This window comes from Mercenaria mercenaria, chromosome 9 (genome assembly GCF_021730395.1).
Source record: "Mercenaria mercenaria strain notata chromosome 9, MADL_Memer_1, whole genome shotgun sequence".
Taxonomy (NCBI): Eukaryota; Metazoa; Mollusca; class Bivalvia; order Venerida; family Veneridae; genus Mercenaria; species Mercenaria mercenaria.
In genome coordinates this window covers 71,476,218-71,491,864 of record NC_069369.1, presented here as the reverse complement: position 1 = coordinate 71,491,864, position 15,647 = coordinate 71,476,218, and the positions used below count along the sequence as shown (strand labels likewise).

General features: G+C 35.2%; 2 protein-coding genes across 22 annotated transcripts in view; one reads left to right on the top strand and one right to left on the bottom strand.

The window, feature by feature from the left end:
• Positions 1-7,441, bottom strand: part of LOC123547424 (protein neuralized-like) — a 48,362-nt gene extending 40,921 nt beyond the window's left edge. Inside the window, exon 1 of the mRNA XM_045334522.2 lies at positions 7,269-7,441. Coding sequence (XP_045190457.2) covers positions 7,269-7,305 — 37 coding nt within the window. The 5' untranslated portion in view covers positions 7,306-7,441. The remainder of the gene's footprint in view (positions 1-7,268) is intronic.
• A 172-nt stretch (positions 7,442-7,613) lies between these two features.
• Positions 7,614-15,647, top strand: part of LOC123547421 (retinol dehydrogenase 12-like) — a 46,584-nt gene continuing 38,550 nt past the window's right edge. For 20 of the 21 annotated variants that reach the window (XR_006685649.2, XR_006685651.2, XR_006685646.2 and 17 more), the window contains exon 1: positions 7,616-7,636. The gene's annotated coding sequence lies outside the window, so the exon portion shown is untranslated. Of the gene's footprint in view, positions 7,637-15,647 lie in introns of all 21 variants that reach the window. The other variant, XM_053551671.1, reaches the window with a different exon arrangement.

The window sequence follows — 15,647 nt, the reverse complement described above, 5'->3', positions numbered from 1 at the left end:
GTATATGACCTACAGTTGCACCCATTAAACCAGATGTGCACCCAAAAGGTTGCCCCTGAGGTATACCAGTCTTCAAAGCTTTATACATAAAATGCATTTTGAACAAGAGCTGTCTCCATTATACGATGACATATGCCCCCGATGGCACTTTGAATGAGTAGTTATGGCCGATGTTAGAGTTTAGGACCTTTGACCTACGGAGCTGGGTCTTGCACGCGACATGCGTCTTACTGTGCCACACATTCATGCGTAGTTATTTTAAAATCCATGCATGAATGACAGATATGGACCGGACACGCCCATCAATGCACTATCATGAAAAATGACCTTTAACGTCTAAGTGTGACCTTGACCTTTGAGCTACGGACCTGGGTCTTGCGCGCGACATGTCATCTTACTGTGGTACACATTCATGCCAAGTTATTTGAAAATCCATCCATGGTTGCCAAAGATATGGACCGGACACGCCCATCAATGCACTATCCTTTAAAGTCTAAATGTGACCTTGACCTTTGAGCTACGGACCTGGGTCTTGCATGCGACACGTCGTCTTACTGTGGTACACATTCATGCCAAGTTATTTGAAAATCTATGCATCGATGACAAAGATACGGACCGGACACGCCCATCAATGCACTATCCTTTAATGTCTAAGTGTGACCTTGACCTTTGAGCTACGGACCTGGGTCTTGCACGCGACACATCGTCTTACTGTTGTACACATTCATGCCAAGTTATTTGAAAATCCATCCATCGATGACAAAGATATGGACCGGACACGAAAATTGCGGACAGACTGACAGACCGACAGACGGTTCAAAAACTATATGCCTCCCTTTGGGGGCATAAAAAACATAAAATGCATTTTGTTATCAAAAACAAATTAAGATTTTATAAACTATCTTTCATTGCTGTTCTGGTAGCTTTACAAAGTCTTTTCATACTTGGACTCAGTGTTGTTATATTTTCTGGTCCTAGGGAACATGGGAGCCCATTTAACCATTACAGAGTTAGGCTTAAGCCAATGCTAGAGCTAGCCTGGCTTTGCACATTTCATTACCTCTGATGGACAATTTCAATTAAACCTAGTTTTCTACTATTTTACCTTGGTTACATTGTACATGTATGCTTTCAAAGGATCTTCTTCTTATAATTGTATAACTGAGACTGTATCAATCTACAAGCTGATATTAATAAAATAGCATCCCTGTACTCGTAGGACTCTTGCTGAATACAACATTTTCTTTGGATGGAACTTGACTGCATGTTAATCGAAATGGAAAATAAATGTATAATAACGTTTGTCAAGCTTAACAGGTGAAAGTTCAATACAGCAAAACAGAAACAGAAGGTGAGAGACAGTAACAATTTAATGCATCACAACCATTATAGCTCTAGAACCTGAAAGAAGCTCAATTTTACAAAATAACAAACTCTAATTCTTACATTTATCAATTTGGAAACCTTCTTGTATACTCTTAATGGAAATCATAGCCATGAAGGTATGAGAGGAGAGAAACCAATGCTCTTCTTAGTACCGGTAAGTACTAAAGGCCAAGCAAAGGGGCTACAGGTATCATTTTTCAAGGCTTTGGTACATATTGAATGCTCTCAGGGATCAAACACATAACCTCATGCACTTGATGCAGATGTTCTACCGCCTGGCTATCCCAAGATGCTTCAGTCACTTGTCTTTTTCAGTCCAAATTGGTGACAGTGGCAAATTTTCAAAGGAACCTGTAGTTGGGTTAATTAAATCATTTTTCACAGCCTGTTTTTCTTGAAAACAAATTACTTTTACAGCTTGTTTGTGTGAAATCAAATACCAAAATCTCTGGCTTCTTTCCTTAGTTTTCCACCATTTTGTAAAAGAATTCTGATAGATATTTAACCACAGCAACAAACATGATAAGAACTTCAAATATTAGAAAGATGTACCATGAGATAACCAATATATTTTTTTTTTATTGATTTACACTTAAATTACCTGTTCATAGATGGTTTCTAGTCAAAACAGAAACATTCTTCACAAATAACCATCTAAAGATTAACAACCTTGAATTAATGTCTGCGATCAGTCAAAACATCAAATTACACATTTGTTCTCCTAACAGATTGAGAGGGATCTTACTCAAAACCCACAGACAAGCAGTTTCTTGTTTATTTTCTGTTTTATTTTGGGTTTGTCACATCATCAGAAATGGACTAGGGTCATGAGGTTTCTTTATCTCTACTTGAAGGGTAAAAAATTCTGCCACCTCCAATCCCCTATCCCCCTCACCCCCATTCTCTGACGGGGAAGGGCCAACAAACTGGCACACATGTCCGACGTAAAAGCAGCCTTATACTTTGACAACATCATGCATTTTTGCTAAGAATCATTGTTACAAACTAAGATTTCAATCTGAGAAGCATTTTGAAATGATCAGTTTACAAAATCAATATTCAATGTACATGTACATACTACATGTAATCCATTGGTGTCTCAATATCAAACACATATCAAGTACTTTTAAATCAAATTCTGCATTAATGAAGACATCTGAATTTTCAGTAAGTACATGTAGCTATGATTATTTGAAAAGTGAACACGCACAAGCATGACTAAAATTTTAAATGATATCTGTAATGCCAAAAAGAAATTTACAGTACTGAGTGATTTTTTTCCCCTACAGATTTTAGACAATCAAATTTTGTTTAAATGTTTAAAATGAAATATTTCCCACATGATTATGAACTCACATTAGAAGCCTACTTATAGAAGTTCTTTTATCGAGAAGAATAATTTTATGATAATATGATAATGTATGTGGATGGGGGAAGGGAGGGGAAGGGAAAGGAGAGGGGGAAGTTGGAAGGGGCCGCTGACATCTGAGGTGTATGTTAGTCTTACACAGCACTGGGATTTTGTTTAAATCTGTCTAAATCCTGCAAAGTCTTTTTTCAATAGAGTTTCACAGGCATATTCTGGCAGTCAAAAGCTTACAATCAAGATCAGACCTAAATAGTCCCAGACCTGTTACATATGCATTGTGTTGTCAAAACAAGAACAGTTACTTATAAATATAAACAAACTTATCTATTGCAAACACCTAAATAAGTTAGAAAACTTTTCAAAAGTATAAAGATCTTTTTTTTTATAAATAAACAAGAGCTGTCTCCATAGGATGACATATGCCCCCGATGGCACTTTGAATGAGTAGTTATGGCCGATGTTAGAGTTTAGGACCTTTGACCTACGGAGCTGGGTCTTGCGCGCGACACGTCGTCTTACTGTGGTACACATTCATGCCAAGTTATTTGAAAATCCATCCATCGATGACAAAGATATGGACCGGACACGAAAATTGCGGACAGACTGACAGACCGACAGACTGACAGACGGTTCAAAAACTATATGCCTCCCTTCGGGGGCATAACAAAATGACATGCCCAGATTAGACATACTCATGTGTATCTGTGACGCAATTCATAAAACCCTCTCCTTTTCATCAGTTAGAGATTCGAAGGCAGACTTCTGATAGGTAATTGGTATATATCCGTGGGAACTACTTGCGCCTAACTTGTCACAGGTATGTTTTTATATGTTTAAAAGAGGCTTTAATGCTATACAGTCAACAATTCACTAAAGATGGATGATATTTACAAGTATGGATAATTTGTTTTAAACATCTGATTTGGTTCGAATAGGCGTTATTTCATATCAGGGAGGTGCAGTTTAATTTTTAAAGTTGATACAAGTACACAAATTTACTAGAGTATTGTAAAAGTCCAATAATCAAATTGGGATGCTCCCTGTGCGGTCTTATGTAATACATAATTTTCAATATTAAAATCAGATTTGCAAAATAGTTCGATGAACATTATCAATATGTTCCAACAGGACCATTGAAGGTGAATGTACCCCCCACACGCACTGACACAGTACATTGCAATTTGACACAAGCAACATTGCGTAATTATGTGGACTGTATGTATATAGATTCTATTTATATAATATAGTAACAAAAAACAAAGTCCAATAACTCTGGAGAATATTTCTCTGAAAGAACCTTACATGCACCATGCATAAGCAAGGTTGGTACTGATCACCTGTGTGAAGTTTCATTAAATTGTGTGCACTGGTTTGGGAGATTAGGCGCACACAAGATTGCATAAGCAGACTCTATGTATATAGTACAGTAACAAAAAACAAAGTCCTGTAACTCTGCAATTTTTTTTCTCTCTGAAAACACCTAACATGCACCATGCACAACTACTGTTGTTACTGATCACTTGTGTGAAGTTTCATTAAATTGTGTCAAGGGGATGAGGAGAGTTGGTGCTCACAAGATTGTGTCTACGGACAGATAGACAGATAGACAACCTGAAACCAGTAACTTTGTTGTTCAGGGGGTACAATGAAATGCTTCATTACAAGAAGTTGTGATCCAGTTATCTTAGACCGTGTCTGACGAAATAGGTGTAACATGCTATGATAAATAGTTTCTAGACAGTCCACTGAAACTGAACTGCATTAATGTTTGTCTGCTGTCCTGCTTCATTGGGTCTTTAATGGTGTTTCTGCTGTTGCTCTGCATTCTGCAATTGCATCCAATACATGCGTAAGTGGCTTGTTCATAAAATCTTTAAGAATATGCTTTAGGAACATAGAACACAAAGAAGAACAAGAGCTGTCCGTAAGACAGCATGCTCGACTTTTCTCAGTGCTTGACTCTGAATTAGAGCTTTGCCAGTAAACACTTTATAAAACTTTAACCAAAAAATTCTATGTTTAAAAGGGGCATAACTCTGTCAAAATTCAAATCAGAGTTATGGGGATTGTTTCTCCTGGTGTAGACTTTAGTAGTAAGTAACTATTTTAAGTTTCAGGTCAAAAGCATTGATAGTAACAGAGATATTTGACTTTATCAAAAACTTTAACCAACGGTGTCACCGACACAGACGCTTGAAAAGTCAAGCTAAAACAATAGCAGACAGGGTTTGAATGAGTCTGTTCTTAAGATGTAAAGTCATATTATGCAACACCCCTCATGGCCCCTCGCAATGGCTTGAGCGGATCTCTGTTATGATAATACTGAAGGGACTCCATAATCCCAAAGGACCAGATTTTTATATAATTATCAACACCATCATTCTTGTGTTTTACATATCGTAACTTTAGTTACCATTGCGTGTATTTAATAATAAACAATGAAATGATCATGCCAATATAAATTCGCATTATGTCATTATATACACAAGTCTAATTAAAAATAGAGGCATTCAAAAAACTGGAATTCGAACAAGAGCTGTCTGCTGACAGCACGCTCGACTATTCGAAGAATTGATGGAAGTATGGGGTCAAAATATTACCAGAGATTTTCAGACAAAAGGAGAAAAATAGATAAGACAAACAATGTACCTGTATAAATTTGCGGATTTGGATAAGTCTTGCACTATATGGCAATGTGTGACCATGATGGTAAGCAAGTGTTCAAAGTTTCAAAGCCATATATCAAACAGTTAAGACAAAATATGGAATGGTATGCCAAACTTAACTAATTTCTATGTCAAAAAAGGGCCATAACTGAGCAAAAGTCCTTGTCCTAGTTATGTAGTCTTGTCTACATATGTAGACTACGATGGTAAACAAGTGGTCAAAGTTTCAAAGCCATATGACAAACAGGTTAGGCAAAATATGGACTGGTATGAAAAATTTAACCGATTTCCAAGTGCAAAAAGGGCCATAATTCAGCCAAATTAGTTGACAGAGTTATGTACTCTTGCTACAGATGGAGATCATGATGATAAACAAGTGTTCAAAGTTTCAAAGCCACATGTCAAATAGTTTTGACAAAACGTGGACTTGTACGAAAATTGTAAAAATTTCTAAGTCCAAAAAGGGCCAAAATTTAGCCAAAAATAGTTGACATTGTTATGTACTCTTGCCTACAGATAGAGATTATTATAATAAAAAATGTTCAAAGTTTCAAAGCCATATGTCAAACAGTTTATACAAAATATGAACTGGTACAAAAAACTTATCCAAGATTTGTAAGTTAAAAAGGGCCATAATTCAGCCAAATCCTTGATAGAGCTATGTACTCTTGCATAAAACTGGATAAGGTGATGGTTCACAAGTGTTGAAAGTTTCAAAGCTTTATCTCAAAAGGTTTTGTCAAAAAGTGGATTGGTACGAAAAACTTAACCAAGGTATGATGCCGACGCTGTGGTGAGCAGGATAGCTCTACTTATTCTTCGAATAGGCAAGCTAAAAATCAAAACATCAGCAACAGTGAAAACTAATAGATCTAGTTTTGCAGACATAGAGCATTTCAATACGCTTGCAGATCTATGGTCAATATGATGTCACATTACTAGCAGTATTTTCATTTAAAATCAACTTACAAAATTTTGCTTTGCTGAAATAAGACGACTATATTTATCTATAAATGGAATATTTTGAAACAATCTGAGTACTACATGTAATGTAATTCAAATAATGTTCAAGCATTTTGATATAAATTTACTATTCACAACCCTAATAACTTTACATGATTTATGTTTAGGTAAAAACATATTTTGGATTGTACCATATTACAAACAATATTTAGGATTGTAGCATATTACTGTACACAAGTCCATTTAATTCAAGGTTTATAAAGCTTCCTGAATACAATTAATTAAATAAATTAATATAAAGTTAACTGCTCATACAGATCGCGATTCAACGATCCCAGAGTTTAGGACTCGGAGTGTGGATATCTGAGTAACTGGATACTTGCTACAGCCAGATAATGTGTCTTTTTCAAAATGCTAATTGCTATGTAGTATCCACGCTGATTAAATTGTTGGCATATTTAAAAAGAATAATTGCTGAAAGGCACATTAGCAAAAAGAAAATAACATGATTTCTAGAAAAATTACTTGTTTTAAAAAAGGACATTCTGACTTTTCCAATTGATAAACAAGATCAAATGCTTGCCTCCTTGAACTACACTTTTACCTGCTCCAGGCAATTGAGTGCAGCTGTTATGGTATTAATATGTTGCCTATATTTTCCCATCTGTTCACAAACTGATATTGGTTAGGAAAAGAAATTGCACATAGAAAAGCTCCTGTAAAAATGTGCACATTATTGAGATATGACCTTTGCACGTCAATGCACATGAGCAGCTCTCACTCTTGATAACAGCATAGACCTGTATGTTAAATTGTCCTAAATTTGTTATTGTTTCATCATTTGATCATAATTTCATAAAATTTCAGAAAAAGTCATATACTACCTCGACCTCCATGGTGTCCTGAGCCTTGGTTTCCCATTTCTTTGACTTAACTGAAGCTACAAGGAATTCATTTTCACCGTTGAGCTGAACAGCAAATAGCAGTTTTGTGGTATTTCATGTTAAATTGATTTTCGACAGGTATTTTTATTTTGCAACGTTTCCTGTCAATGTAATAGCTGCTTACATCATTGAACACTTTTAAAAAAAAAGAGATCTAAATGTCTCAATTTATAGTTATATTAAGATTTTATATACATATTGCTTGAAAAGAAAAAGGTTTTGTAGGTACCCTAGATAAGATTTTGATTTTTAAACGTAACCTTTTTTTTTCATAGAGATGTAAGCGATCAAAAAAAAAGGTCAGAAAAGTAGGGTTTTCACTAAAATATATTTTTCTATGTTTATAGTTGCTTTAAATGCTCGGTAGTATCATGCAACCTTTTTTTATTTATACAGCTTCATTTAATTTATCGCAAACTAACATTTTTTGGAAGGAACGACCGGTATATTACACTTACAAACTGACCGCAAATCAGATATGTACAATTTCGGACAAATTTTATTATTCATATGGGGGCGCTGGTATATACCCCCGAAAATATGTGTGTGACAGCTTTATTGAAAGTTTTGTACCTGGACTTACTCTTTCTAGCCCTCAATTGTCATTACAGTTATTATTATACCAGATTTACAATTTTGCAGTACTATAAAATCTTTGTGTTTCTTATAAACCAAATAACAGATCCCAGAAATTTAAAGTCACAAATTAGCTATATATATAGCTAAATATGTCTATATTTAGCTAGAAATAGCTATAAAACCCAGGCACGGATCCAGGTCTGCCCCCCTCCCCTACCAAGTTGGCTAAATAATTTGACGGTCGGTTTGTTTTATATTTGTGACAAGCAATCTTACCGTCAAAACTTCGTAGGACCAAAATAAATGAAGATAAATCACAGTACATCGTCATGTAATGTTACTGATGTTATCGCTTGTGTTATCAGGTACAGTACACACATAGGTTTAAATCACCAGAAAATTCTACGTACCTTTTGTCTTCTGGGGACACTCCATAGCCCTTTAGCTAAAATAAGCCCCCTTGAAATACGTCATAAAAACTGTTCTCCGCCTCCGGTCTAATCTAAACCTAATATACTTGAGAAACATCATATCGTTTAGATATCCAGTATTTATCCAGTTTTGATTTGAATGAAGTTACAGTGTCACTGTTGACTAATTCCTCTGGTAAGTTATTCCATACTGTTACAGTGCGATGTCCAAAGGAGTTTAACCATAATGATTTTTGGGCTTTTGGTTTGTAGAGTTTCAAATTATGACCTCTTGTACCGCTATTTCCAGCAAAACTGAAGAAAGTGTTCATGTTTACATCATCTATCTTGTGTATTATTTTAAATACCTGGATCATATCAAATCTATTTCTACGATAGTCTAAAGAAGGAAGATTTAATTCCTTTAACCTCTCACAATAAGAAAGATGTCTAATTTCAGGAACTAGTGCTGTTGCCCGTCTTTGTAGATTTTCAACCAGCTGTTTACATTTTTTCGTAACTGGATAATACACTAGGTTACCATAATCAATATGGGAGCGAACTAATGCCTTATACAATGTCAAAAACAATGATTTATCCATGTACGTAAAGTTCCTTTTCATAAGACCAAGTATTTTATTCCCTTTATTCACTAAACTGCTTATATGTTGCTCGAAGTTCAGTTTACTAGTAAACAATACTCCCAAATCCTTCTCCGAGTTATCTCTTACAGTCAGTTTATGCTCTACTCCAGTTGCATTAGGCATAGTATAGTCATTTCGGATTTTTTCATTTCCATATGAAACACCTTTACATTTTTGTATATTGAACTTTAACAACCAGTCCTTACTCCAGTCGCATAAAATTGCAATATCGTCTTGCAGGTCTAGCTGATCTTGCCTTGACGTGATGTTACGATATAATTTACAGTCATCTGCAAACATCTTGCATACAGAACCAACTACATCTGGCAGATCATTCATAAAAATAATAAACAAAAGTGGCCCTAATATGGATCCCTGAGGAATACCAGATACTACTGAGTTCTAATTTGATTTATGGCCTAAAGCAAATAAGGGTACATTTTAGTGAAGCAAAAAATAAAGTTAGTAAGAAAGAACAATCTTTGCACAAATATAGATTAACAGTTGACTTTTGTGATAAGGCAGCCTGAAACCATTTATGTTTCAAATTTCAGGCAAATCGGATGATCGGTTGAAAATTAATTAACATTTGAAGTTACAGAATTTCTCAAAAAATAGCTATTTTCGTGTGACATAATCTTTTTTTGTTTTAATATTTTATTTAGAAAATATTCTGTATCAACTGTTTTACACATTTACCATGTTTATACAATGTGCTGACCATAAACCTATGAATGTAAACTACTGAAATATTCAGATTTAGTTTCCAAAAAATTTTTGAACATATTTTGAAAAGTACCCAAATGAAGCCAAACATCTTAATTTATACCTTTCTCATATATTTGTGTTAAAAGAAAATATGTTAACATATTAGAAAGTAAAATGTTCTTTTGGATAGCTAATACAATATACTTTAATACAAACATTTCAGTTTTTGCATATATTTGCATGTCATCGCACATTAAGTATTCTTTTATGCTTTTTAGCTCACCTGTCACAAAGTGACAAGGTGAGCTTTTGTGATCGCGCGGTGTCCGTCGTCCGTCGTCCGTCCGTGCGTCAGTGCGTCCGTGCGTCCGTGCGTCCGTAAACTTTTGCTTGTGACCACTCTAGAGGTCACATTTTTCATGGGATCTTTATGAAAGTTGGTCAGAATGTTCATCTTGATGATATCTAGGTCAAGTTCGAAACTGGGTCACGTGCCTTCAAAAACTAGGTCAGTAGGTCTAAAAATAGAAAAACCTTGTGACCTCTCTAGAGGCCATATATTTCACAAGATCTTCATGAAAATTGGTCAGAACGTTCACCTTGATGATATCTAGGTCAAGTTCGAAACTGGGTCACGTGCCGTCAAAAACTAGGTCAGTAGGTCTAAAAATAGAAAAACCTTGTGACCTCTCTAGAGGCCATATATTTCACAAGATCTTCATGAAAATTGGTCAGAACGTTCACCTTGATGATATCTAGGTCAAGTTCGAAACTGGGTCACGTGCCTTTAAAAACTAGGTCAGTAGGTCTAAAAATAGAAAAACCTTGTGACCTCTCTAGAGGCCATATATTTCACAAGATCTTCATGAAAATTGGTCAGAACGTTCACCTTGATGATATCTAGGTCAAGTTCAAAACTGGGTCACGTGCCTTTAAAAACTAGGTCAGTAGGTCTAAAAATAGAAAAACCTTGTGACCTCTCTAGAGGCCATATATTTCACAAGATCTTCATGAAAATTGGTCAGAATGTTCACCTTGATGATATCTAGGTCATGTTCAAAACTGGGTCACGTGCCTTCAAAAACTAGGTCAGTAGGTCTAAAAATAGAAAAACCTTGTGACCTCTCTAGAGGCCATATATTTCACAAGATCTTCATGAAAATTGGTCAGAACGTTCACCTTGATGATATCTAGATCAAGTTCGAAACTGGGTCACGTGCCATCAAAAACTAGGTCAGTAGGTCAAATAATAGAAAAACCTTGTGACCTCTCTAAAGGCCATATTTTTCATGGGATCTGTATGAAAGTTGGTCTGAATGTTCATCTTGATGATATCTAGATCAAGTTCGAAACTGGGTCACATGCGGTCAAAAAATAGGTCAGTAAGTCTAAAAATAGAAAAACCTTGTGACCTCTCTAGAGGCCATATATTTCATGAGATCTTCATGAAAATTGGTCAGAATGTTCACCTTGATGATATCTAGGTCAAGTTTGAAAGTGGGTCACATGCCTTCAAAAACTAGGTCAGTAGGTCAAATAACAGAAAAACCTTGTGACCTCTCTAGAGGCCATATTTTTCATGGGATCTGTATTAAAGTTGGTCTGAGTGTTCATCTTGATGATATCTAGGTCAAGTTCGAAACTGGGTCACGTGCCGCCAAAAACTAGGTCAGTCGGTCAAATAATAGAAAAACCTTGTGACCTCTCTAAAGGCCATATTTTTCATGGGATCTGTATGAAAGTTGGTCTGAATGTTCATCTTGATGATATCTAGGTCAAGTTTGAAACAGGGTCATGTGCGATCAAAAACTAGGTCAGTAGGTCTAAAAATAGAAAAACCTTGTGACCTCTCTAGAGGCCATACTTTTGAATGGATCTCCATAAAAATTGGTCAGAATGTTCACCTTGATGATATCTAGGTCAAGTTTGAAACTGGGGCACATGCCATAAAAAACTAGGTCAGTAGGTCAAATAATAAAAAAACCTTGTGACCTCTCTAGAGGCCATACTTTTCATGGGATCTGTATGAAAATTGGTCTGAATGTTCATCTTGATGATATCTAGGTCTAATTTGAAACTGGGTCAACTGCGGTCAAAAACTAGGTCAGTAGGTCTAAAATTATTAAAATCTTTTGACCTCTCTAGAGGCCATATTTTTCAATGGATCTTCATGAAAATTGATCTGAATGTTCACCTTGATCATATCTAGGTCAATTTCGAAACTGGGTCACGTGCGGTCAAAAGCTAGGCCAGTAGGTATAAAAATAGAAAAACCTTGTGACCTCTCTAGAGGCCATATTTTTCATGAGATTTTCATGAAAATTAGTGAGAATGTTCACCTTGATGATATCTAGGTAAAGTTCAAAACAGGGTCACGTACCTTCGAAAACTAGATCAATAGGTCAAATAATAGAAAAACCTTGTGACCTCTCTAGAGACCATATTTTTCAATGGATCTTCATGAAAATTGGTCAGAATTTTTATCTTGATAATATCTAGGTAAAGTTCAAAACTGGGTCTCATGAGCTCAAAAACTAGGTCACTATGTCAAATAATAGAAAAAACGACGTCATACTCAAAACTGGGTCATGTGGGAAGAGGTGAGCGATTCAGGACCATCATGGTCCTCTTGTTTTTGTCCCAACCCTAACGGTTTAACAGTCAACTTGTTCCTTTGCTTGCAGAATGTTGTTTTAGTGAGTTTTGCATACCTATATTGTCTCATTATATTCCTTAAGACTTATTGTTTGCACTAATATTTCAGATATTGCTGTATTTCTACTCAACCCACCATTAGGGCATCCTTAATTTTGTCCCAACCCTAACGCTTTTTTGTCCCAACCCTAACATGCTTTTTTTAACTTGTTTACTGTAACAGGATTAATGGTAAAATGTTTTAGAGACATTATTTACAACAACATATTCAAGCTTTTTCATATAAAATTTCACTTCAATGTTCTTGTACAAGTCCTTCTACTTTTTCGCATTATATAAGCTGAAAATTTCAGGAAACGAAAAGTCAAGTACATGGAATGACAAAAATAAGGAAAGTGTTTCTGAAATTAAACTAAATCTAGTTAATCCTAACTGTAACTTGTTAAAACAGTGCATTTCAATTCATTAATTTAACATATAGCTTTTAGTAAGTCACTTTAAGCCTTCTGGTCAGTACCGTTAGGGTTGGGACACTTTTTTGGCTTTAATGACAGTTGCTGAATTAATTATGTGTTTTCAAATGCAGGAAAGGAGTACATGACTGTATCAAAAATTAAAATTGAAATTAACAACAAAGTTAACATAAAAAAAGAAATCATTAAGCAAAGAAAGTAAAAGTAAAAGCAAATCAAAGGCTGTGGCATACGTAAAATTTAAAGACAATGAAATTGAAATGAGCCGAAAATACGAACATTAAACTCTGCTTATTATGAACTCCTTGGGGACCTTTCATAATTATGTGCTCCTTACATCCCGAGTTACTTTAGTTATATCCATATAAAATGATTTACTTATAAATGTATGATATATGTAAACTGAAGAAAAGGAATACAACAAACAAGAATTATCAAGTCAGATATGATAAAAGTGGTGACCATCAATTTCACATTTATTTTCTACTGTTGTAGTTTTATATTTCCCCTCCATATCTATTTTTTATTTATGAGCAAGTAACTGAACACAGTGACAGTCTTAATGGTATTAATTCAAGAATGTTGATTTTATCTAACATATCTTAGCTGGAAGAACCATATTATAAACTCAAAGACCATTTTACCTCTACAATCAATCTGTTTTCTGGTTACAATCATGGTAAGTCAGTTACATCCTTGAAAAGCGAGTTTATCTACATACATCATATAAATGCTCACTTTTATTAAGAATCAAATTTAAATCACACAAATACTGCAGAAAATTACATGTATTTTCGATGTATTTTATTTGCCATAAAGATAATAACGCAGGCTTAGATATTCATTTATGCAAGTCTGGCAGGGAAAAATATGATGCAGATGACAAAAGAAAAATCCAAAAACAACATATCTTTTAAAATACTGATACTAAAGAATATGTAGATCTTTATGAGTACATGTACAGTATTGTCCAGTCTTCCTTTCCGACAGGAATACTAATATATTGTTCACTTTACCTAAAGATTTGTTTCAACCGTTTATATGTACATTAAATAAAAAGAATTTAGGACCAGGCCAAACAAATATGTTAGTTATATCCAAAGCTGTTATAACCAGTATTTACTGTAAAATCTAAGAGTGCTTAGTATTAGAACATTGTTTACATTGTGGAATTGACAATACCTTTGAGATCAGTGAATTATACCAGTCATTGCTACAGTTTACAAGTTTTTAGTTCTCATATTTGTTGAACATACATCACTATGTCCCAACCCTAACGCTACAAAGACAATTATCTTCATAAAAAACTGTTAAAAACAAGTGAATGAAGTATTGCCATGCAATACAAAGTCCCCTACTGGAAGGCACCTAATTTTTTCTACTGCAGTATAACATAATGAACTGATATCTGTCAATGATGTATAAACAATATTGTACTACATATACAATATGTTATAACATTATAACAACACACTTGGATTAAAATGTGCATATATAAAAACCCACAGTTGTTTTCATATTGAATTTTTTTGGCTGATTATAAAAATGTTATCATGTAAGTTATTTATAGTAACAACAAAGGGAAATTAATCTTTAAAAAAAAAAAAAAAAAAAAAAAAAAAAAAAAAAAAAAAAAAAATTAATAATATAAGTCCACAAGAAACTCTTTACCAGGTAGAGATAGGTCAAAATACACCTAAAAATTGGATGTAACATGCATGCTGTACCACAGAAAAGTGGTCTCGATTTTTCTCTACTGCCAGTAATAAAAAAGTTACAATAAAATCTATTTATAGTAAAACAAAGGGATGTAATTCTAAAAACAAGGGTGCCTCATGGTGGTGAACATTTGGTCCAAGCTACATCAAAATCCCTCCATGCATGAAGAAGAAATGTTCCATACAAAGTCATTCTTGAATTTGACCTTTGACTTCTAAATATGACCTTGACCTTAGACCTAGGGACCTGGTTCTTGCGCATGACATGTTGTCTCATCCAGGGGAATATTTGTGCCAACTGATATCTAAATCCTGCTTTGCATGACAAAGTTATAGACCGGACAGGAAAAAAATCCTCTTGACCTTTGATCTCAAAGTGTGACCTTGACCTTTAAGCTAGGGTACTGGGTGTTGCGCATGACATGTTGTCTCATCATCGGAAACATTTGTGCCAAGTAATATTAAAATCCCTTCATGGATGGCAGAGTTATGGACAGGACAGGAAAAAAACTCTGTTGACCTTTGACCCCCAATTGTGACCTTGACCTTTGAGCTAGGGGTCCGGGATTTGCGCATGACACGTCGTCTCATCATGGGGAACACTTGTGCTAAGTAATATTAAAATCCCTTAATGAATGTCAGAGTTATGGACCGGACACGAAACAGACCCTGTTCATGCTATGTTAACATTTGACTGCTAAGTGTGACCTTGACCTTTGAGCTAGGGGTCTGAAAGTTGTGCATGACATATCGTCTTATTATGAGGTACATTTGTGCCAAGTAATATTAAAATCCCTTCATAGATGGGAGAGTTATGGACCGGACAGGAAAAAAACCTTGTTGACCTTTGACCTCCAATTGTGACCTTGACCTTTAAGCTAGGGGTCCAGGTTTTGCGCATGACACGTCGTCTCCTCATGGGGAACATTTGTGCCAAGTAATATTAAAATCTCTTCATGGATGGGAGAGTTATGGACCGGACAGGAAAAAAGCCCTGTTGACCTTTGACCTCCAATTGTGACCTTGACCTTTGAGCTAGGGGTCCGGGATTTGCGCACGACACATCATCTCATCATGGGGAACATTTGTGCCAAGTAATACTAAAATCCCTTCAAGGATGGGAGAGTTGTGG